Source organism: Caenorhabditis remanei, chromosome X, assembly GCF_010183535.1.
Source record: "Caenorhabditis remanei strain PX506 chromosome X, whole genome shotgun sequence".
NCBI lineage: Eukaryota > Metazoa > Nematoda > Chromadorea > Rhabditida > Rhabditidae > Caenorhabditis > Caenorhabditis remanei.
In genome coordinates, this window is record NC_071333.1 from 9273302 (window position 1) to 9293480 (window position 20179).

Consider the following 20179-nt stretch of genomic DNA (forward strand, 5'->3'; position numbering starts at 1 on the left):
GACAAAAATACATCAAAAACATTACGATACTTTCTATGACAATCAGACAATATTAAATTAAGACCGAATTATGAAATAATGAGAGGGAGAAATGGGAGTTGGAGAAAAACAATTTGTCGTGTCTAGCAAGTACACCGTAAAACCATTTGTTTTGGGATTTACATACAATATCTTGAATTAAAATGGTATATTAGAGAGTTGTGTGGCAAAACGACCGAATTTTTGGGTTCAACGTATGGCGAATTGGGGAAGGAGAGAATTAGCTGAGAATTGGGTGCTTTTTGTTTTTTTCTAGACGGAAGAAGAGAAACAAAGAGAATGGAAAAAAAAAGCAGTAGACCCGTATAAAAGAGTCGAATATCATTCGGAATTTGAAACTTGTTGTTTTTCAATGACTGGATGAAAATATCAAGAGAGATGTTTCAGAGCGACGTCACTTGCTCGACCTCCTCATCGTCCTCGTAATCTTCTTCGAGGATAACCAGATCGTTGTCGGATGCGTAGATCTCTTCGCTTGATTCACGTGCAAGTTTACCTTCCTCGTGATATCCTGTAATGGTCATGATATAGTTGAACTAATTGAATCTTCCTAATAATTTGTTGTTTTCTTTTACTCACCGCTCTCTTCCGAAAGACTATCTGGATCAGTTCTTGGCAAGCGAAGAGTTGCTCTCTCGTCGTCCGAACAAACAGAACTTGCTCCTGTGGTTGATGAACTGCTTGGCCCGGCGTCTGACTTGTAGGCGTCGCTGACTTGGAACGACGAATTGGAGTCGACATCCGGAGCAGCACGATAGCAGACTGATTCATTGTCATCAGAACCAAATTGCTCCTCATCCTCCTACAAATTAATCATATTCCGTTTCCTATTAATCAAATGCATAATTCTAGTCAAAAAAGCCTGTCAAAAACACTCACTTCTTGTTCTTCGTCAATACTTCCCAGACGTGGAGCTGACTTTGATCGACTGACTGGTGGACGGAAATTGAGGGTTCCAGTCTGAAGGATGAGCTTGCGACGCGGACATCCGGCTGATCCTGTTAGACGAGCATTCTGAGCAGAGAGCTTCTCACGTTTGTATTCCTGAAGAGCAGCATGCAAGAAAGCCTGTAGACGTGTGTTAATGATTCCTGGCTCAGCGCTCTTCTTGCAAAGAACTGCATGACAACGAAGTTCTGGTTTTAGTCTGAAAAGCTCATTAGTGAATAAAATTGTATGATAGATTAGAAACTGTTACCTCTTTCCGTCGTGTTTGTAAATCCAGCAGAAAACTTTCGGATACTCTGGTGGAGCACCGCTGAATGTGATACGATGAGCCCAGTATTCAGTAAGTCCTTGTTGTTTTGTTTCTGCTTTTAATCCAGAACGAGTAATCTCCAAATTCATTCCCAAATCGCTGCGTGCCCGTGAACAATATGCTTTCCAAATCAGCGACAACGGTTTCTCATAGCAATTTTCTCCACGTGCCATAATCGTCAGCACGTTGCCCAGATAGATGACATTGTATGATTCCTCGGGTGGGTTGATAGTGTACCTGAAAGAAGGAACGCGTTTTTTTCTTCAATTTTGGTGGTGTGTTGTGTATCAGTTCTTTGTAGATGAGAAACTGACACAAACAGAAAAGATTACAGTAGACACAACTAGAACACATAAAAACCAGATGTGATTGACACCCCCCATTATTTCTTACCTTTGTTTCTTCTTTCTGAACGGCAACGTGAAGAAGTTCGACGCAGATTGTGCGGTGCTACCCAAGAACGGCATGGCTGAAAAAGAGAAATGAATTGAGTGATGTTAAATTGACTTCTCGAAAAAAGGAGAGAAAGGGGCAACGAAACAGAGTAAAATAAGCGGAACACATTAAAGGTACGTCGGCACTAATTCAATTAGGCCCAACCAATTCCCAGAGAGACGAAAAATTGTTGGATTCTGATTTTTGAAAAAACAATTCAGTGAACAGAAATAGAAACAGAAAAACGTAGAAGGCAGAATGAACACTAAGATGTTTGAGATATTGGGAGGGAATTGCGGTTTCGACTGATTTTCGGTTAATCGACCGAGATATTTGATAAAACTATAAATTTGCTCATCGCTCAAAAAAACAAATTGCAAGTACAGCGCCTAGAACAAAGATGGGAACAATCGTTGTATTGACATACCGACTGGACCTGAACACAAGGAAGATTCAAGTGAGAAAATATAGAAGGAGAACGAAAAAAGGGAGGCGCAATTGTTTGTTCAAAACGGAAAATGAAAAAATGGAATAGGAAGAAGGCGCGAACGAGTATTAAACCCGAAAAACCGAAAAATGAACGTAGGAACCCCCGCTCCAAAAACCGTAAGCTGACAACAGAAGAACTACTATTCCATGGAGAACCCGTCTAGTCGAAATTGGATTTTCAACTTTTGAATAGAACCGCGGGGTTTTGAAAGATGAAACGGAAAAAAGACAAGGAGTTGGTGGTTGCGGTGAGTGAAAAGGGGGCAAAATCGGATGAATGCGAGAAGATGTGACATCACTTGTATATCGTCCGTTTCCCCCCGTTTTTCCCTCCACCTCTTAACCCCTCACACTAATCGATTCACGTGAAAGTAGTCAGACATCTGTTATCCATTAACCCCAAAAGTTGGTCGATCCCCCTCTCCTCGATTTCTATACTACACTTATAACTCCACCCCTATTCAATACCACCCATTTTTCTGTCTTTTTCTCATTCTCATCATTTTCATCATAGGGGCCAATATGTGTATCCGAAACGAATCGGTTGAAATTTCCGGATAAAAGAGTGGAAACGGAAAAAAGAGAAATGGATAGGCCAAAAAAAAGAAGAAGAGACGTGATGGAATTTGTGGGAGGATGCGCATTTTCACAGACGAGACGAGACTATCCCCTACTTGCATCCGATTCGGATAGAGCGAGATATGTGGCATCTGGCCCATATCGTAAATCTTTTTGTGTGTATAAACGCAAAGCCAAAGGAAAATTCCATTTGGCAACAGTAGGAAAAGCAGTCATTCAAAAAAACACTTTGAAAAAAATGGTCGCGGATTTGTGTGTGATTAAAAAAGAAGTGAGGAACATTTTTGACAGATTCAATGTTGCTGTTGGGCTTGCCTCTATCTTTGCTGTGTTTTTGGGAAAAAAGAAAGAGAGATGGGAGAAAATAATGAAGAAAAACCGTCTAGACATAAGGGGGAAGCAAGAGGAAACTGATAAAACAAAGTTGAGATGCGGGGGATGAATAAACTGTACTGACGGATGTGACGCCTCAGATCTGGTACTCTTTTTCAATTTCCGGGCGGTAAAGTTTATCAAGAATAACAAATAGGACACGGTTCCTTAAAAACATGTGAACACAAGTTTTGTCGGTTTGGCCAATAGATCAAGAGGATACCACTCCAAAAGAATTCTTGAGAAATTTCGAACTACTGTATTAAAATCAAAAGTCATATGAATGGATAGAAAGAGGGTTTGGTACAAAAAGTGGGGTGACTAGTTGCGTCACAGGAACCATAAACTGAAATCGGTTTCCCTATGGAATGGTCAAACTTTTAAAGATGGAACCGTAGTCAGTCAGAAACTCCAAAGTATGCAAATTTCATCCTTTCATTGTTATGATTTTGAACTTTGGACATGAGGACTGAGGACGTTTGAGTTTCGCACCAAAAAGGTATAAAATTCTGTGTGCAAATAACTCAACGGCAACAAAAAATGATACTCGTAGAACATTTGAAGCTAAAAATAGGCAACTATAAGCAGAAAAGTAAGGAAACAATGTTTTGCTTGGATTTCGAAATGAGTATCAATGTACTCATTCATCAACAGCGCCTGTCCGTACCGAAGAAATAATGTTACACAGAAAAGGGAAAGTAAATTGTTGAAAGTATCATTGATATCATATGGTTCTAGAGAAGGGGGAGGCGAAGTCAACCGCCGCAGTGAGAAAAGAGGGACTGCCGAAAAAACACACAGAGAAATGAAAAAAGACGGATTGTTAAGTTTTTAGCGTCAATTTCTATTGATCGGTTTGATTGACTTTGTGAGGGGAAGAGGAGGAAGATGAGAATTCCCAGAAGACAAATTGAGGTGAAAACAAAACACAGTAAGAAAAAAGAAACCGTTGTGTCTTGTATTTGTAGCGTGGAATCGAAAATGAAGTGTGATTGTAATTGCAATGAGAAGACCGTAACGTATACATATATTGGTGGGGATCTTGTGAGAATTCGCCTGTCGGTTTAAATTTGTTCTTCTTTCATCTCAATCTTATTTGCAATTTCATGAAAAAACCGAAGACGTGATGGTTTTGCGGGGCAGAACGTTGTGATTAAGAAGAAGGAAAAAATGAGAAAAGATTGAGCACTTTTTACTTTTTTCCTTCTAGACCACTTCCATGTGGAGCTACAAAATTTTGAGAGAAGGACGGCTTTACTTTCGACAAAGGAATACGTCTCACTTTTCACTTCCACTCAGTTAATTTATGACTAAAAAGAAGAAAAGTGAGAAATGGAAAAGTAAAAGAAAGCCAAGTGAGCTACCAGACTAGAAAAAGTTGTTCCTTCCTTTTGAACACTGTTGTGACCCAAAATCTGCTCAAAAACAGCGATGTTATCATTACATCCTCCTGTTTGGCAAGAGTAAAATGATTAAAAAAAACAAAGTATGAATTTGAACAAATAGGTTGACATGAAAAGTGCACATTTCAAAACAGAACGCTAAATTGTTGTAAATTCGCATTCAAAAAACTATGAATTTGAAAAAAATAAGTTTTTGAAATTTGTCTTATCATTTTAAAAATTCACTTCCGGGGAAGCCTCGACACCGTCTAGACTTAAGAATTTTCTAGACCGCCTCTGTTCCACCCAATCGGTGGTGAATGAAGTTTAAAACTAGTCATGTGAAACTAAAAACATACTGAAATTATAATAAAACAGTCGATGTACGGTTTGTGCAGTAGTACAGAACGGTTTTCCGTCCAGTTTGAAAGGTATGATTCACCTTTTTTACACAACTATAATACAATCAAGAAAATAAAAGAGTTGAGAAGAAAAAGAGAATGAGAGAAAACATCAGTAGTGTTCTTCTGCAAACAGTCGGAAAACATTTGCATCAAGTTGATCTATCTATTGAGAAGAACAGAATATAACTGGAGGGAATGGTGGAGGAAAAGTGAGAAGAAAAAACAAGGAAATGGTTGGAAATGCATGGAAACGGGCGGTCGTTGAGGGAAGATTGGGGGATTGCAGAACGAAGATGATGATATTGGGAACAAGCAAAAAACCAAAAAATGAAAGGATGCATCGAGCACAAAACTGAACTCTGATGAACGAAGCACAGAAGCAACAACTGGCACCTGAATGTAGTAGTCAAAAATTCCCGTGAGCTTACGGAACAAGGACTCTAATCTGTACGGGGAAGGTAGAGGGAGCAAAGCGAGCCTAACAGTGTCTTGCGACGACGCAAACAGCCTTCCTCACTAATGATATCTAGTTCTTGGGTATACATATGTTAAACGGGAAAAGACAGAAGAGATTGCAAGGGGAGAGCCACAAAATTCGACATTGATAAATAATCATTGGATACGGAGAGGTAATGCGAGACAGATCACATGAAGATCGAGAAGTTGGTGGTCAAATAGAGAATGGGCATTCTATTTTTCCTGTGTTTTCAACAAGAAGTGCAAACATAACACACAAGTTTTTTGGAGAAGGATAATTGTAAACCTCCTTGGGCTAAACTGGTTAGCAGCATATGATGATGATGATGGTTTTTGTAAGTTTTCCAGAAGAAGAACACCACAATAAGGAAGAAAGAGAAAAGAACGCGTAGACGAAGAAGTCCTTCATGATGATTGTTCATTGTATTTGGTAATGAATTGTTAAAACAACAATACCATTTCGAAAATTCAAAATTGAAATTTGCAATTTTCCACTGGTCAACTATCGTCTAACGACCCATTGTTTTCTACCCGAAAACCTGAATTCACTTATTGAGACTAAACCAACTTTGGTCAAGTTGGACAGAGTGTAGTGTTGCAATGTGTTGGGTAAGAAAAGAGAGAGTGGTGAAAAAGTGTTGAATGTGGACAAAACGATATATATATATCCGAGAAGTTCGAAACAGGTCATGTGGAAACAATTATGCTCTTCCATTAGATGTGGATACCACTTTTCTTCGGCACTATTGGGAATGAGGATACTAAAAAAGACAGATTTTCCACTTTTGACAGGATATTTTCAAAAATAGTCCTACATTTTTGATCTTTGAAAGTACTAAAACGCTTCAATTCTCCAGACATTACCAAAGTTCTAATTACTTATTTGTCTAGGGCTCAATAGAATATCTCCCGCTATTTTGGGATCAACAAAGAGCAGCAGCAGGAAACCCCTTCAATGAGCTCGTGAAAACAAGAGAAGAGTTAACAGGGTATTAAGGAAATGGAACACGACGAGAAGCGGAATTCCATATGAGAATGAGTGAATGACATAAACGAAATCAGCAAATGGGCTGGAAAAGCAGAGGAGAAAAACCGAGGAAAGCGGTAATAGAAATTCCTCAACACTGTTTACAATACTTTCGTCTTCTGGATGTTGAAACAAAAAAAGAGATAAACCAAAAAGTAATCCTTAATTTGAAACTGATGTCATTTTCATTTTGATTCGGAAGATGAAATTAAGAAAGCAAGAAATCTAAATCAAAGATGCACATGTTGTTGACAACAGGGCATGGGAGCACATTCAAAGGGCGTGATATAGGATTGATAGAAATTTTTTGAAATGAAAATTAGAGGGAACGGGAAATGTGAAAAAGTTTATAAAATGGCAGGTTGAAGATGGTTATTGAGCTTTGAAAACTAAATTCTCGATAATGACCGAAATGAGAACTATTATCAGAAGAATAACATTTAATATGGATATACTGAACAACATAAACTTTCTGACGTCAGTTTCAGCAACCTACACAACCTGACGGACATCTGATGAGAACATTTGAAAGTTGAGTGGGAGTGTTACTCTTAGTGAAGTTGCCCTCTGTGTTTATGTTGTTTGGATATAGACTAACATAAAAAGAATCCGGATAAAAAGTTCAGATTTTGAGAATCGTCACAAGGAAACGGCGCAGATCAATGATTGTTTTTGACAGCTCAAAATGGCATATCATGGGTGGCGAGAAAAACCGTCGTGTTGGCTGATATGACGTGCAGCGCACGAAACTTTGTCTCGCGCGGGCATCTCCTCATTCTCTCAGTTCTCTTCGTCTTGAAAGCTGTCTTTCCCCCCTTGGAACAGTCAAGATACAAACAGGCAAGAGTCTTGAAGAAACCGCTGGTTGGAAGAGTGCACTGTATGCTCCGATCTTCCGCGCACGCGGCACATCTCTCACGGTCCAGGTTTGCGCAAGAGCGGAAAGCGGCAGCAGTGCTCTCTATTCGAGCCGGTTGAAAATCTTCTGTGCATGAAAATGAAGAAAAAAATACACCCGCACACATGCGTTGTGAGGTTTTTCTTGGAGACTCTCTTCTTTTCTTTTCTTTCGGTGCGATCACCTTGCACAACGCATTAGCACCAACCTAACCGTAATCATTTAGACGAAAAAAAAACAGAATGCACAATAGTGCGAGGACGGGAAGATCAAAGGGCAAAGAAAAGAAAACTCGTTCTACCAGGGTTCTCTAGTTCCATGTTTTAGGTTCCAGTTCACAATCAATGTAGTGGGAGTAATTGAAAAATGATGAGACCGGGGTGGAAATGAGGGGAATTGAAAGGAATAAAAATGTAGAACCTATGTGAATGAAGCCGTGACAGACAGAGATGAGAAGAGAAAAGGGAGACCGAGTCGAGTTTAGTCAACTTGAAGAGCAGTAAAAATTTCAGACTGAATTAGTTTGTTACTAGACTCAACTACATACATATTATACGAATCTAGACAAAAAGTGATATGTACTCATTCAGGAAATTTGAAATATTCAAAATTTTCATGGTTTGGAAACTATATTTTATCTAATTATCTTGTGGTGATTTTGATTCAAACTGAATTTCAGGGAGAATAAGACCATTCCTCAAAAAACTTCTAGGTTAACTGATTACTGTATACAAAAACCCTTAATGTGAGCATGAAAACTACCGGAATTAATTAGTGTCCATTAGATCAAGGGTCAACCCAGGACAAATAATCGCACAAAAAGGGGGTTTTTTGTTTCAATTAAAAAGATACAACTGTTATTTAGTTTTCACTAGTGAATACCACCACGACTCGTTTATCTTCGAACACAACAGATGTCGTTTCTTGTGTGTTTTGTATGTAAGTATAGTACGGCGGAATATATGAATATAAATGTAGTAAAAAGTAATGGTTAAGATATCTTTCTATCCACTTTTCTGCCACTCCTATGCCGTCAAAACGGTAATCACGGATGCCGTCGAAAAGTACGCTGCGCCGGCGGCTGCAGAGGACAAGGTCAAATATATCGGATGGCTCGGTTATGATGGCAATGGATAATAACCCATCAGCACGGGCAGGTTTTTGGCGGGCATCGAATTAAAAATTGGCGGATTGTGAAGAGGGTGAGACATGAAATAGAATTAAATGCCGTTAGGTTTTCTGTTCATTCTTCCGTTTTTTTATTCGTTTTACACAAAAATTCGAGTTGAGATAGCAAAACGGACAGATTCAAGTAGGGTCCATTGAGAAGAAGAAAAAACGGATTATTGCGTGTGCAAGAAGATGAAACGAGCACTACTAGCATGCAGGAGTTTAGCATCATCTATCTTTCCGTCTTTCCGTTTAGACTTTTGATTTGTACTTCTTCCACTGGAACCAACCGAACGATTGATGAAACAAGACCGGAAACACCGTCATGAATTATCCAGAACGTGGTTAAATGCCAACATTGACGAGCTGAATGCCTTATGAGGAAGAAAAAGGAGAAGACGACGTTTGGCGGCGCACGCGGAAAGAAGAGGTCTTCTATACAATTGGACAGAGTATATGCATACACGTCATACTCGTGAAAAGTCGAAGACAGACTGAAGACAAATTTGCTAGAATCGACATTTCACGGTAAGCTAGAGAACAATAATTATATACATATAGCCATGTAGAAGCAAAGATGAATGAATGACAGTTTTCTAGGTAGAGTTCTACAGTCATATACTTTAATATGAGGAAGTTTTTCTTGGCTGCAGCTGAAAATTTGCGCGAACTATGGCTAGATTCTGGAACCAGATTACCAAATTCTTCCGATTCTCTGAGTACTGACAATCAACCTCATGATTAAAAATGAAACAAAGAATTTTTGGTCAATAAGTGAAGAGGTTGAGCAACATTTAAATCAAAATTAACTTAATTTCAACCTTCATAACAGAAACAAACATTGTTTTAAACCTCACAAAAGCGAGAGAAAACTTTCTTACTCAGTAATACCATTCAAACGAATCCGTTAATCTCATTTATCAGAACCAATTGACGGTGAGCGATAGTGAAAACGTGCAAAATTTAAAAACATTGATGGATTTAGGGTCGATTATTGTTATTTAAAAGAAATAAAAAGATGACCGACAGACAGAGAACGATGCGATATGTGAATGCAGATGAGGATCTGCCACAACACTCATAAATTTTTCGCGCCTTTTGAGATGGCTATCTCAATCTGCACTGCCCCACAAAAATTCTCGTTAACTTTCGACAAAAAGGGCAAAGTGAGAAGACTAACAGATATTCCTAAGAAAAAGATTGTCAAAAAGTGGAAAAAAAGGAAGTGAAGTTGACCGCATCGTTTCGAAAAAAGAAACAAAAGCTGTACGATGGAATGTGTTGTTATGCGCCTGTTGAAATGGGTAAGATGGAAAATAGGAGGAAGACAAAAGTAAGTGCAACGGACACAGTGCGCAGACACAACGGAGAGGTAACGCGTCGGTTGATTGATGAGAGACAGTACGATGGGAAGAGACGCAGGTCGCGGAAGACACATACTGTGCAAAACAGGCAACGCGCGCGCGGACCGACATGGACTGGCTAGCTGTCAGGGAGCAATCCGTTACGTTCGACCTGAGAACCCTCCACGCTATTTCTGTGCCACTGCAGGTATTGAAATGGTTATGTTTGCACAATATCCATATGCAAATTGAAGGGCAAACTCGAATTCAAAAGAGAGAGGAAAGCAGATACATGTGTGCTACTATTTCATTCAAAAGTCATATTCTTAAGAATGAATCTAATTCAACAAACAGTTGTTGTACAAATGAAATGAAGTCTAAAACTCAGCTCTTTTTTAGCTCTGAAACAAAAAAAATAAACTTCCACGAAGCGTGACTGAAACTGAGAATGCAGAAAAATGCACATCAATCCAAATACTGCTCTCGTCAAGAAAGGTGGCAATTATCAGAACAAATTCTAGAAGTTTCGAAATCTCACGTTCAAAATAATTTCAGGTCTCGAAGCATGGCAAGAAAAAAGATGTATGTGCATTCACAATAAAAAACTTCCAAATCAATTCACACAATAGAAAAATAAATACTTGTGAAAAGTATCATACTTAGATTAATATGACTACAGTAATTTTCTGCGTTAAAAACAATCGAATGACTCACCTAACCTGCAAATTACCTTCAGTCAGTGGGAAGTAAGAAAATCCAGAGGTGTGTGCAAAAATATTGGCAAAGTGCAGAAACAAAAGTGCAGAAACAGGGACTTGTGAAAACAAAGAAAATGAATGCTTGTACAAAAAAAATAGTTTTGTTTTCGACGCACCAGGGAGCAACTTTAAAACAAAAAGGTGTTTCAAACAATGACCTCGAGCAGATCTTTTGGAAATTCTGTAGAGTTTTGGTTTTTGACGCGTATTCTTTACGTTTCCACTTCTATCCTTCGCGAGATGGAAGCGACAGTGAAACTGAACTCAAAAAATGTTCACAATAAAATATCGTAGAAGGTTTTATTGCTACAAATGGTTCATTGTTTCTAAGAGTATAATACATATATGTATAGTCCGAATGAAAAGTGTTAAACACTGGAATAGATGGTAGCTAATTCAAATCTTTTTGTAGGCAGTTTCGTCTATCTTCTTTTATAGATTTAATAGTCCCACCATATTATCTTGGTTTTTTGAATACTATTTCAGTGAACGAAATGGGCAACCACGGGAAACTATCTGCATAGAAACAAAAAAAAAGCTTTCAAAGCTTCAGGGTACCAAGCTGCATTTCAACACATCGCACAATAGATTTTATTCAGATACGATTTTTGAATGGAAATAGTAATAGAAAAAATCGATGATTAAATGATGTTTATGATGTGGAAATTAGTTTTGAATTCTAACAGTTAAATGACAAGAATCGGTCTGAACATGTTTATCTTAATACTAAAAGAAATTAGCTTTGAAACTTCAAATATCAATTTCCACGTAGAATTGAACATCTTTTGTAGGAAATGAGTACTGTGCTCCGGTAAGTTAAGAATGTTGATGAATTCTGGCCGCCTTGAAGTAAAACACATTTTAGCATCCGAAGTGTCATCTGTGCTGAATCTTTTTGCAGCAATAATTTTAGCACCTGGAAAACATGAAGTACGCTAAATAACAGTCGAAGCTCTCAATACTTGTTCTGGATGTTTGAATCGAATATCATAAACCTCTGATTCTGTATCTTCTATTTTTACTGATTCATTAGAACTATCCGAATTTGAAAACAACTGAAATCATTAATAATAATGATTTCATCTTCGGACACATTAATTGCACCGGATTTTACGACTGGCACTTCTTGATCGATATTTTTGAGGGATTGTTTTATGAAAAATACATTGAAAGCTGATTCATTAGAGTCTGGACCGGATTTCTCAGATTCAGAGCTTCATGAAAAGTTGTTCGAAATTTTCAGCATCCGAAAAGTGATATTAAGTTCGAGGTCGAGTTAAATGACGTGTGTATTTCACAATAAGTGGCTGTACTGCTTCTGGCACCATTGTTTTTTCGACCCAATTGAACGTTGTTGGAGGGTGGAACTCAGGTTTTAGCTTGCCATCAACAACCGCTCAATTTCCTCTCCGAACAAATTCAATGAACTCAATGTCGGTTTAGATGTGTCTTGATCTTCGGCAGCCACCTCGCGAGCTATATGAATGGCTTCATTTTTCTTTGGTTCAGCTGCATGTTGATTATTCACAATAGCGACTATTTCAATATCTGGGTTCGCAGAAGCTCCTGTAATGAAAACTATTTCTAATTTAAATTTCAGAAATATAATACAAACCACACCACTAGTCACCACACAACCCAGTTTTACACGAAGAAAAATGTAGATGAAAGACATGTATTAAAAACTATCTGTGAACTGTTAATTATTTTCAACTCCTACCACACTAAAATTTGGTACTTTTAGTAACTTACAGACAAGAATAAAAAGAGAAATGAATACATCACCTTTTGACTAATCCTCCCCTTTCAGTGGAGAGTGAACTTTTGACTTCTATTTCTCTTTTCTTACCCGAGTAACTGATTCAATTGCTTTTCTCTAATGGAGTGTTTGTTTTATACAGTAACCACCACTCTATCGACTTGGCTTCCATGAAACGCCAGCAGACATCCTTAAACTAGAGGAGCAACAAACGGAAGAACATTTTTATGTGAAGTTCCTTAGTGTACGTAAATAAATAATTTTTGGCTGAGGAAAATCAATACACGTGCCAAAAATCTAAATCTTATATGATTTAGCCCATCCGCATGTCACACAACCGACGATACAACTTTTTATCTAGTTTTATTGGATGGGTTTTGCTTATTCACCGTCATGAATTCAAGAAGATATAGTAAAGCAATCTGAGGCATGCGCAGATAGTTTCTTGCCAAGCCTAAAATTTTCCACTTACTAGCTGATTCCAGAAAAATGAATTTGTTCAAAAATTGTTTGATTTGTAACAACGAATATCTCCAAACATTTAAATACAAATAAGTGGAAATGATGCTCCATCAAATTTGAATGAGTGAAGAAAGAAGAAAACACTATTTGCTATAATATACATATTTTGAATTACAACGCTGGACTTGAAATAAGCTCCTCAGCTCGAAGTTTTGTCAGATGCCTTATTAAACGGGTAGTTGATCAATTCTGAAACTTTTTTAAGAACTAGCTGCGCCTATTATTTTTTGTCTCAATAATCATCAGCTATTATTACAGAAAATTCAACTTCCCGACACTTTGCAGCTAATTGTTTTGAAACCACGTCTTTTTGCAACTCCTCATTTGTCACCAACGAGTGCTTCAAATTCATTATCCATATGCCAACTTCTATCGTGTCCAATATTTCAGGAATACCTATTTTGGTTAGTAATCCTTTTTAGTTTTCAAATGACGAGTTGCAAAAGAGGTAATTGTGCAACCGTTTTTCTTTTACTTTTTTAAAATAACTTAGCTTCTTTCAGTTCAATATTTCATTTTTTTAAATTGTCAAAACTTTTCCTGAAATCGGCGAAAAATTCAATGAACAAGTGTGAAATTCGTTTCTTTCTGAATTCAAAAGACTGATTTCGTTTTTTGCATTGTATTTTTTGCAGTCAAAAACCATACTTTTTTCAGGAAAAACAAAGTATCCTTCTGGATCACTTTTTCTCTTCAAACTTGGTACAATAATATAACATAATTGTAACCGCACTTCATCTCGATCGTCGAATGTATTTTACATCATGTTCCATCATGCTCCATTAATATCCAATCTCTTAAAACATACAACTCCCAGATGTCTTGCTCCATAGTTATATTTTGCATCTCACATCAGATAAACAGCTATTCTTGTTAAGCTCATGGTCTGGATATCGTTCCAAATCAGCTCTCTGCGAGTCTAAACATTCCAGCATCTGAAAATGAAACAACACACGCGATCGTGTTTCAACAACCAGTCATTTGCATGACATCAACACAACAAATTTCTTATAACCGCTGTGGGTTCTCAGTATCAGTTTTATTATGGGTTTCAAAAGCTGGGGGGTGTTTCGAATGTAGAGATTTGAAAGGGAGGGAGAAGCCGTAACAAAACGGAACATTAATTTTTTGTGGGGGGTTGAGGATGAATTGGTGAGATGGGGGTTACAGCGAAGTAAATCAATCTGTATTTGGTTGAAGAGAAATGGGGGCTTTTATATAAAACAGGATGGGGTGAAGAGGGGTCAAAAACGATTGGTGTAACTAGACAATTGTAATAAATAAGTCTTATGACAAATAGTATTATTTATCATGTTTCAGATCGGATTGAGTGGGGTGTGGCGAAAACATAAATGGGGCGAAGTGAGGATCTAGTTGCCTCCTTCTGGCTCGTTGGCATCGGTGTCATCGGTGGCAGCGTCCGAGGTCCAGAGGGTGAGGTTATCACGGAGAAGCTGCATGATGAGGGTCGAGTCCTTGTAAGAGTCCTCGTTGAGGGTGTCGAGCTCAGCGATGGCGTCATCGAAGGCCTGAAAATAGAAACATTGAGATCGAGTTATTTATAAAATTATGTCAGCTGCAGTATTGGTAGAATGTTGGCACCTGCTTGGAGAGCTGACAAGCTCTATCTGGGCTCGAGGCTACTTCATAGAAGAAGACCGAGTAATTGAGTGCGAGACCGAGACGGACACAATTTGTCGGCGAGAGATCTTTATTCGCAATTTCGAGTGCTTCCGCGTAGGCCGCTTGTCCGATATTAGCGACAGCTATAATAAGAAAAAAAACATTAAACACACCTGCTTGGCGAGCTGGCAAGCCTTGTCCGGAGCGTTCAAGATCTCATAGAAGAAGACAGAGAAGTTGAGAGCAAGTCCCAAGCGGATTGGATGAGTTGGTTGCATCTTATCCTTGGCGATGTCGAACGCCTCTTGATAGCTTTGCTGCGACTTCTCGACAACCGCTGCAACAAGGGGAAAATTTCAATTTCTGTACATCGGAAGCACATAAATCAGTGCTCACGAATCCCCTAGAGTCTAAAGTCTACTTCTTAAGCTAAGCATCAATGTGGAATTGGGACCGCGGCTTTGACTCTCGTTCTCTGTCTTCCTATGATATCTTTCCACACTTCACACAAGGATGCATAGCTTACGAATGAGGGTTAGAAAACGAGTGCACAGTTAGGTCCCAATTGCAGTCATCAATTTATGAATTCACTTACAGTTTCTGTCGTCTCCGGAAGCGACCTCAGCGAGATAACGGTAGTAGTCTCCCTTCATCTTGAGGTAGAACACCTTGGACTCAGCAGCTCCAGCCTTTGGGATGAGGAACTTGTCGAGCAAGTTGAGAACGTCTTGGCAGATGTCGCGGAGCTCCTTCTCGACCTTCTCGCGGTATTCCTTAGCCATTTGTTGCTTCTTCTCAGATCCCTCGGTCTTTTGCTCAATGGAAGAGATGACTCTCCACGATGAACGACGAGCTCCGACGACGTTCTTGTAGGCGACGGAGAGGAGATTACGCTCCTCGTTGGAGAGTTCAGCTCCAAGCTCGGTGACCTTCTTCATTGAAGCGGCCATGTCGTCGTAACGCTCAGCCTGGAATCCGATAAATGGAATTGAAGATTATTGAAATTCAAATCTCAGATATTGCGAAATCCCAAAATTTTCTAAAAAAATTAAAAATTAACATACCTGCTCAGCGAGCTTGGCGCGGTTAACGAGCTCTTCCTTTCCGTCAGACATGATTCTTGCTTGAAGTGGTTGATTCACTGAAAACACTAGAACTTACTGAGATAACAAAAACGGAGAAGAGGAGAATCAGTGCGGTAAACATTCGAAAGAAGAAGGAAACGAAAAATCCCACAGAGCCCATTCTTTCTGAAATGAAGGCTATGCGTGACGCAGCCTATTCAAGCACAACATCAGAGTATGTGAGCTCTTGGAGATGTATACACAATGCATCAAGAAGAAACGAGAAGGACGTTGTCGAGCGAGTAATGTTGAACAGAGTGAGCGGCACCCCTCCCCGTCCACCCTCTCTTTTTCTGTGCGTCTCTCCCTCACTAGTCGAGAGAGCGCGCACCAAACTGTTTTATGGGATAAAGTACAGTCAAACTTGGAATTTTAAGATAAAAGTTAGGAATTTGCATTCTGTAGAATAAGAGCTATCGAACGGTATCAAAATCAAGAAAAACTAACTTTTTATGCCGAAAATCGAAGATTTTTTACGTTACAAACACATATTTGCGGAGGCATTCGGGGGGTCGGCAAGCAAGAAACCTCCGCCTTCAGCGACTCATAAAGGGGTGTCTATGCATTATAACAACAAGAGCGCGCACCACATTTCTTTTACGAATAAAACATAGAATTTCGGGAGTTGAGATATATAAAATATATATTTGTGTGTGACTCGGTCTGAGCTTTCAGGCCATCTAAAACTCGGCCCGATTGGGCCCAAATTCGAAAAATCGCTGCACTATTTTTTCGGAAAACATTTATTTTGCGTAAGGATTCAAGGGGAAATCTCTCAGCCACCCACCAGGCGCTTGGTCGTCACTGAGAGTCGCTCTGTTATTCAAATACTGAGAGCGTGCACCAATGCTCATTAAGCTATAACATGGTGCAAAACGTCTGGAGTGATATGATTGTCACATGGTTGGGAGAGATATCCATTGGGACAATGCACTGTCAAGTTATTTTCAAGTCTTAGGACTGTTTAGACACTGTTCAGTACCTTTGAGCAACTACCCTTTCCGCGGCAGCACATAGGGGGTGGTTTTAGGACTATGGCTGCAGACTTGCTCTAAATCAATGACCAGCGGCAGAGGGCTCGGAGCTGATGGAGAAAACTAAGAATTGGCTCTCAGTTCACAACAGCATAGGATCCAATATGCGGGACGCAGTAAACATGTAGGCAGAAAATAGCCTGATAATCTTATTGCGTGGAAGAAATACACGAAGCGTACGCGAGCAGTGACCACTGTAAATGAAGCGAAAGAAATTGATAAACTGAAACGAGGGCCGGTATATAAAGCGTCTGATGGTCAGACATTCTAGATAAAAAGTGCAACTATCATTGTACGTTGACCCTAAATGTCTGCAGTTCAGTTTTTCTAGATAATTTATTTTTGCATGGAACTTGTTCAATGTTTGATCCAGAATCATATCAAGCAGTGTTCGGAATAGAACGAACGTATCTACCAAATGCAAATGTTGTTTGATCTGCGCCGATATTGTCTCGCCGTCATCACTTCCGATATTCAAGGAAGGAAACCGAATTTGATTTCCTCTTCAATTCTCCCGAAACCTTCAAAACCTAAATAGGATCGTGTGGAACAACAGATGCGTGGTGGCCAACTATACGGAGACCTTCAACGCAATTTACGTCTTATCTATTCCGCATCTACTTCCATCCTTGGTGAAATATCTGGCGTACTCTTACTCATCAAACATACTTTCTCCGTAAATATTCAAAAACCATAGGAAACACCCATTCAGCCGTCTTCGGTTCTCAGACCTTCGCAATTACTGAATTACGTTTTCCATTTGCGGATTGAAGACGGACCAAGGGAAGACGTGGGAACCAATTTCATGTGGTGTTTGGTCACACGGGCGCCTCGTACTCTAAAATGTGGTGGACAGCACACATAAATACACCACCTGCCGGCAATTTTTCAAAGTTCTCTTTTCTGAAGGACCTCTTTGATAGATTGAGAGATAGAGGAAGTTGGTAATTTTCTTTACAGCGGACATTACAATTTGAAATTCAGGGTATTGGATTCAGAAGTACTCGCGTTTTCGCTCACTCGTACGCATTTCAATTTCCCATTACAACATTCGTTCTGTGACTTTAATACTCGAGCAGACTCTCAAAGAAATGAGGATGCGTGATCTTGTGAAACCGGATATAAGCTGCTCATAAAACCGAAGTGGAGCACAATTCTTCCGGTTGCATGTTATATTTATGAGAATAATCTCTGGTTAGCATGACTTCTTCTTTTTCAGCTTGTCTAGCGATATCTACATTTCTAAAGCCAAAGATCGAGGGACTACAGTATCTGAATTGAATTGTTTTCCACCTACACCCGATTGATTTTGAATAGCAACGGCGACACGACAGATTACATTTGTTGATATTTTGGATAGCGGACACCAGATTTCAGTAATTTGCATCGCGTACCCTATCCGATCGTTGACCATTACACAAAGGGAACAACAGGGCGGGGGTCTGTATATTGAAATTGGTCTCCATTGAAAGTAATGACTGACTTTTTCCTTTTCATTTTCAAAACAATCCAATTCAAAACTTTCTGCTGCATTGGCCATGTCAAAACGGATGATTCCAGTTCTTCTTCTTCTTTTTCAACTCTCCCTGTATTTACCAAAACGTCATATGTTACATTTTTGAAGAATAACATGACAAAGAAGGTCTTCACTGTTTTTCTTTCCTTTGTCATGTGTCGACTGTTGACCAAACGCCCGGAAATCAAGAGACCACCTGCAACTGCACTGCTGAGCATCTAAATACCCAAAAATACTTAAGTCGTCGGAACGTACGTAAATTCAAAATGAAACACTTGAAGGGGAGGCTCTTACAGAGCTCATTTCTTCCTTTCTTGTTTGTCTTTCTGTTACAATAGGCTCTTCAGTAGATTATGCCGACCGATGGATTAGTGTACGGGACGGAGAATTTGTGTGCGAGAAGCCCCGCGGCCTCTTTTGGCTAATTGGCTTGATAAGATTTCATCGCTGTACGAATCTTGTCAACGGAATGACATTTTGTCTCTCGCTTGCTCCAATTACATTCCATCCGTCTTCAATGTTATTTTTAGTTCTTGCCACTTTCATTTCTGTGGAAAAGGAAAGAAAAGGGCATGTAATAGAAAATATGATTGACGCATTGCTCGTGTATTCATAAGTGTCAGACACCTATCTTATTGATGTGGAAAGAGGACAACAGAAATAGCAATCTGATAAGTCATTCGTTTGATTGTCTTTTCAGATTGTAACAGACCAGCGTTATGAAGGAAACGAAAATGTTGGTGATTCATGTCAATGCATCTTAGAGATGATTAACATTTGTGGTGCTTTTCGAACAAATAATATAGACAATTGTACAGCACGAGAAACGTACTTTATATGGGCTTAATAGTACAATTTTATGGCAGAAAGAAACAACAAACTTGGTTTTCCTGTCTCGACAAAAACAATTTCAGAATTTCAGAGACATTCAAAAAACCCTATGAAATATTAAAAGCCCATCAAAGTTCAATTTCCTGGATGTGTCACGAGTGAGTAACTAGCTATGTGTGGATAAATGCGTGATGAAATATTTTACAAACTTCCATCGGGACGTTAACGTAAAAATGTTGAAGAATTGTTACGAAAAAGTTAATGTGGTAAAAGTTCTTGTTTTTTTAGAAAAAAATCTAGTTGTCCATTTCAGAAAATAACTATATTTTTTGAATCAGTACAAGATTATGACCAGCTTTAAAAAAATGCTACTTTTGATTCCGTGGTCGCGTGCCAGACGTCCAGATGTGAGAAGGAAAAAGAGAATCTGCGCCGTAGGTAGTTATCACATTTATTGGCTCATATATACAGGAGCACAAATTTTTCGAGACTAGGAATTTGGTTGGTGACAGCTGAGATGTTACCCTCAAAATTATATTAATATAAAAAACAGATAAACACATGGTCATGGACCCACGAGGGCTTCAAGTGCAACTTGCAGTGTTGAGAAAAATGAACAAAATAGCGAGTTTTTAGATAAACCGTCACAAAAATTGAGGACAGAATATAGGAAGAATTCAACAATTCTGAACTGAATTTATAATGTCTAATACATGTTTTGATCACTTTGTTTTCAGGTTATCGCATTCTTATGAGTTGATAATCATGGTTTTCCATTATTTGCTTCAAAAACAAGACCTTCGGATATCAGAGAGGCCCCCACTCTCCTCAATTTCAAAAAATTCAAGTTGAGGGCTGAGAAATGTTCAGAAAGTCTACCGTAAGCTATTTAGACCAATAATGGGACAATCGAATAATTGTTGACCGCTATATTATTGAATCTCTTTGGTTGATCTTGAAACCTTCTTACCCGCGGCGCAGAGTCACTTTTCCCTTGTCACATCTGGGCATCTGGCACGCGACCACGGAATCAAACCTAGTTTTTTTTTTCAAAAGCTGATCATAATGTTGTACTGATTCGAAAAATATAGTTGTTTTCTGAAATGGACACCTTGAGTTTTTTTCTATGCAGGGAAATC

General features: G+C 38.9%; 4 protein-coding genes across 4 annotated transcripts; 1 reads left to right on the forward strand and 3 right to left on the reverse strand.

The window, feature by feature from the left end:
- Window positions 1–422: 422 nt before the first annotated feature.
- Window positions 423–1764, reverse strand: GCK72_023809 (uncharacterized protein; the record flags this gene model as incomplete). The annotated part of the gene is made up of 5 exons (XM_003109740.2): window positions 423–550; window positions 619–841; window positions 919–1186; window positions 1238–1534; window positions 1691–1764. 5 exons carry the CDS (start codon window positions 1762–1764, stop codon window positions 423–425), a joined length of 990 nt encoding a protein of 329 aa, XP_003109788.2.
- Window positions 1765–12006: 10242 nt separating this feature from the next.
- On the reverse strand, window positions 12007–12306 carry GCK72_023810 (uncharacterized protein; the record flags this gene model as incomplete). The annotated part of the gene is made up of 2 exons (XM_053735566.1): window positions 12007–12197; window positions 12252–12306. 2 exons carry the CDS (start codon window positions 12304–12306, stop codon window positions 12007–12009), a joined length of 246 nt encoding a protein of 81 aa, XP_053579132.1.
- Window positions 12307–14264: 1958 nt separating this feature from the next.
- GCK72_023811 (uncharacterized protein) lies at window positions 14265–15380 on the forward strand (the record flags this gene model as incomplete). Its single annotated transcript, XM_053735567.1, has 2 exons — window positions 14265–14346; window positions 15133–15380. 2 exons carry the CDS (start codon window positions 14265–14267, stop codon window positions 15378–15380), a joined length of 330 nt encoding a protein of 109 aa, XP_053579133.1.
- GCK72_023812 (uncharacterized protein) lies at window positions 14283–15650 on the reverse strand (the record flags this gene model as incomplete). The annotated part of the gene is made up of 4 exons (XM_003109679.1): window positions 14283–14441; window positions 14709–14872; window positions 15131–15503; window positions 15600–15650. 4 exons carry the CDS (start codon window positions 15648–15650, stop codon window positions 14283–14285), a joined length of 747 nt encoding a protein of 248 aa, XP_003109727.1.
- Window positions 15651–20179: the final 4529 nt, after the last annotated feature.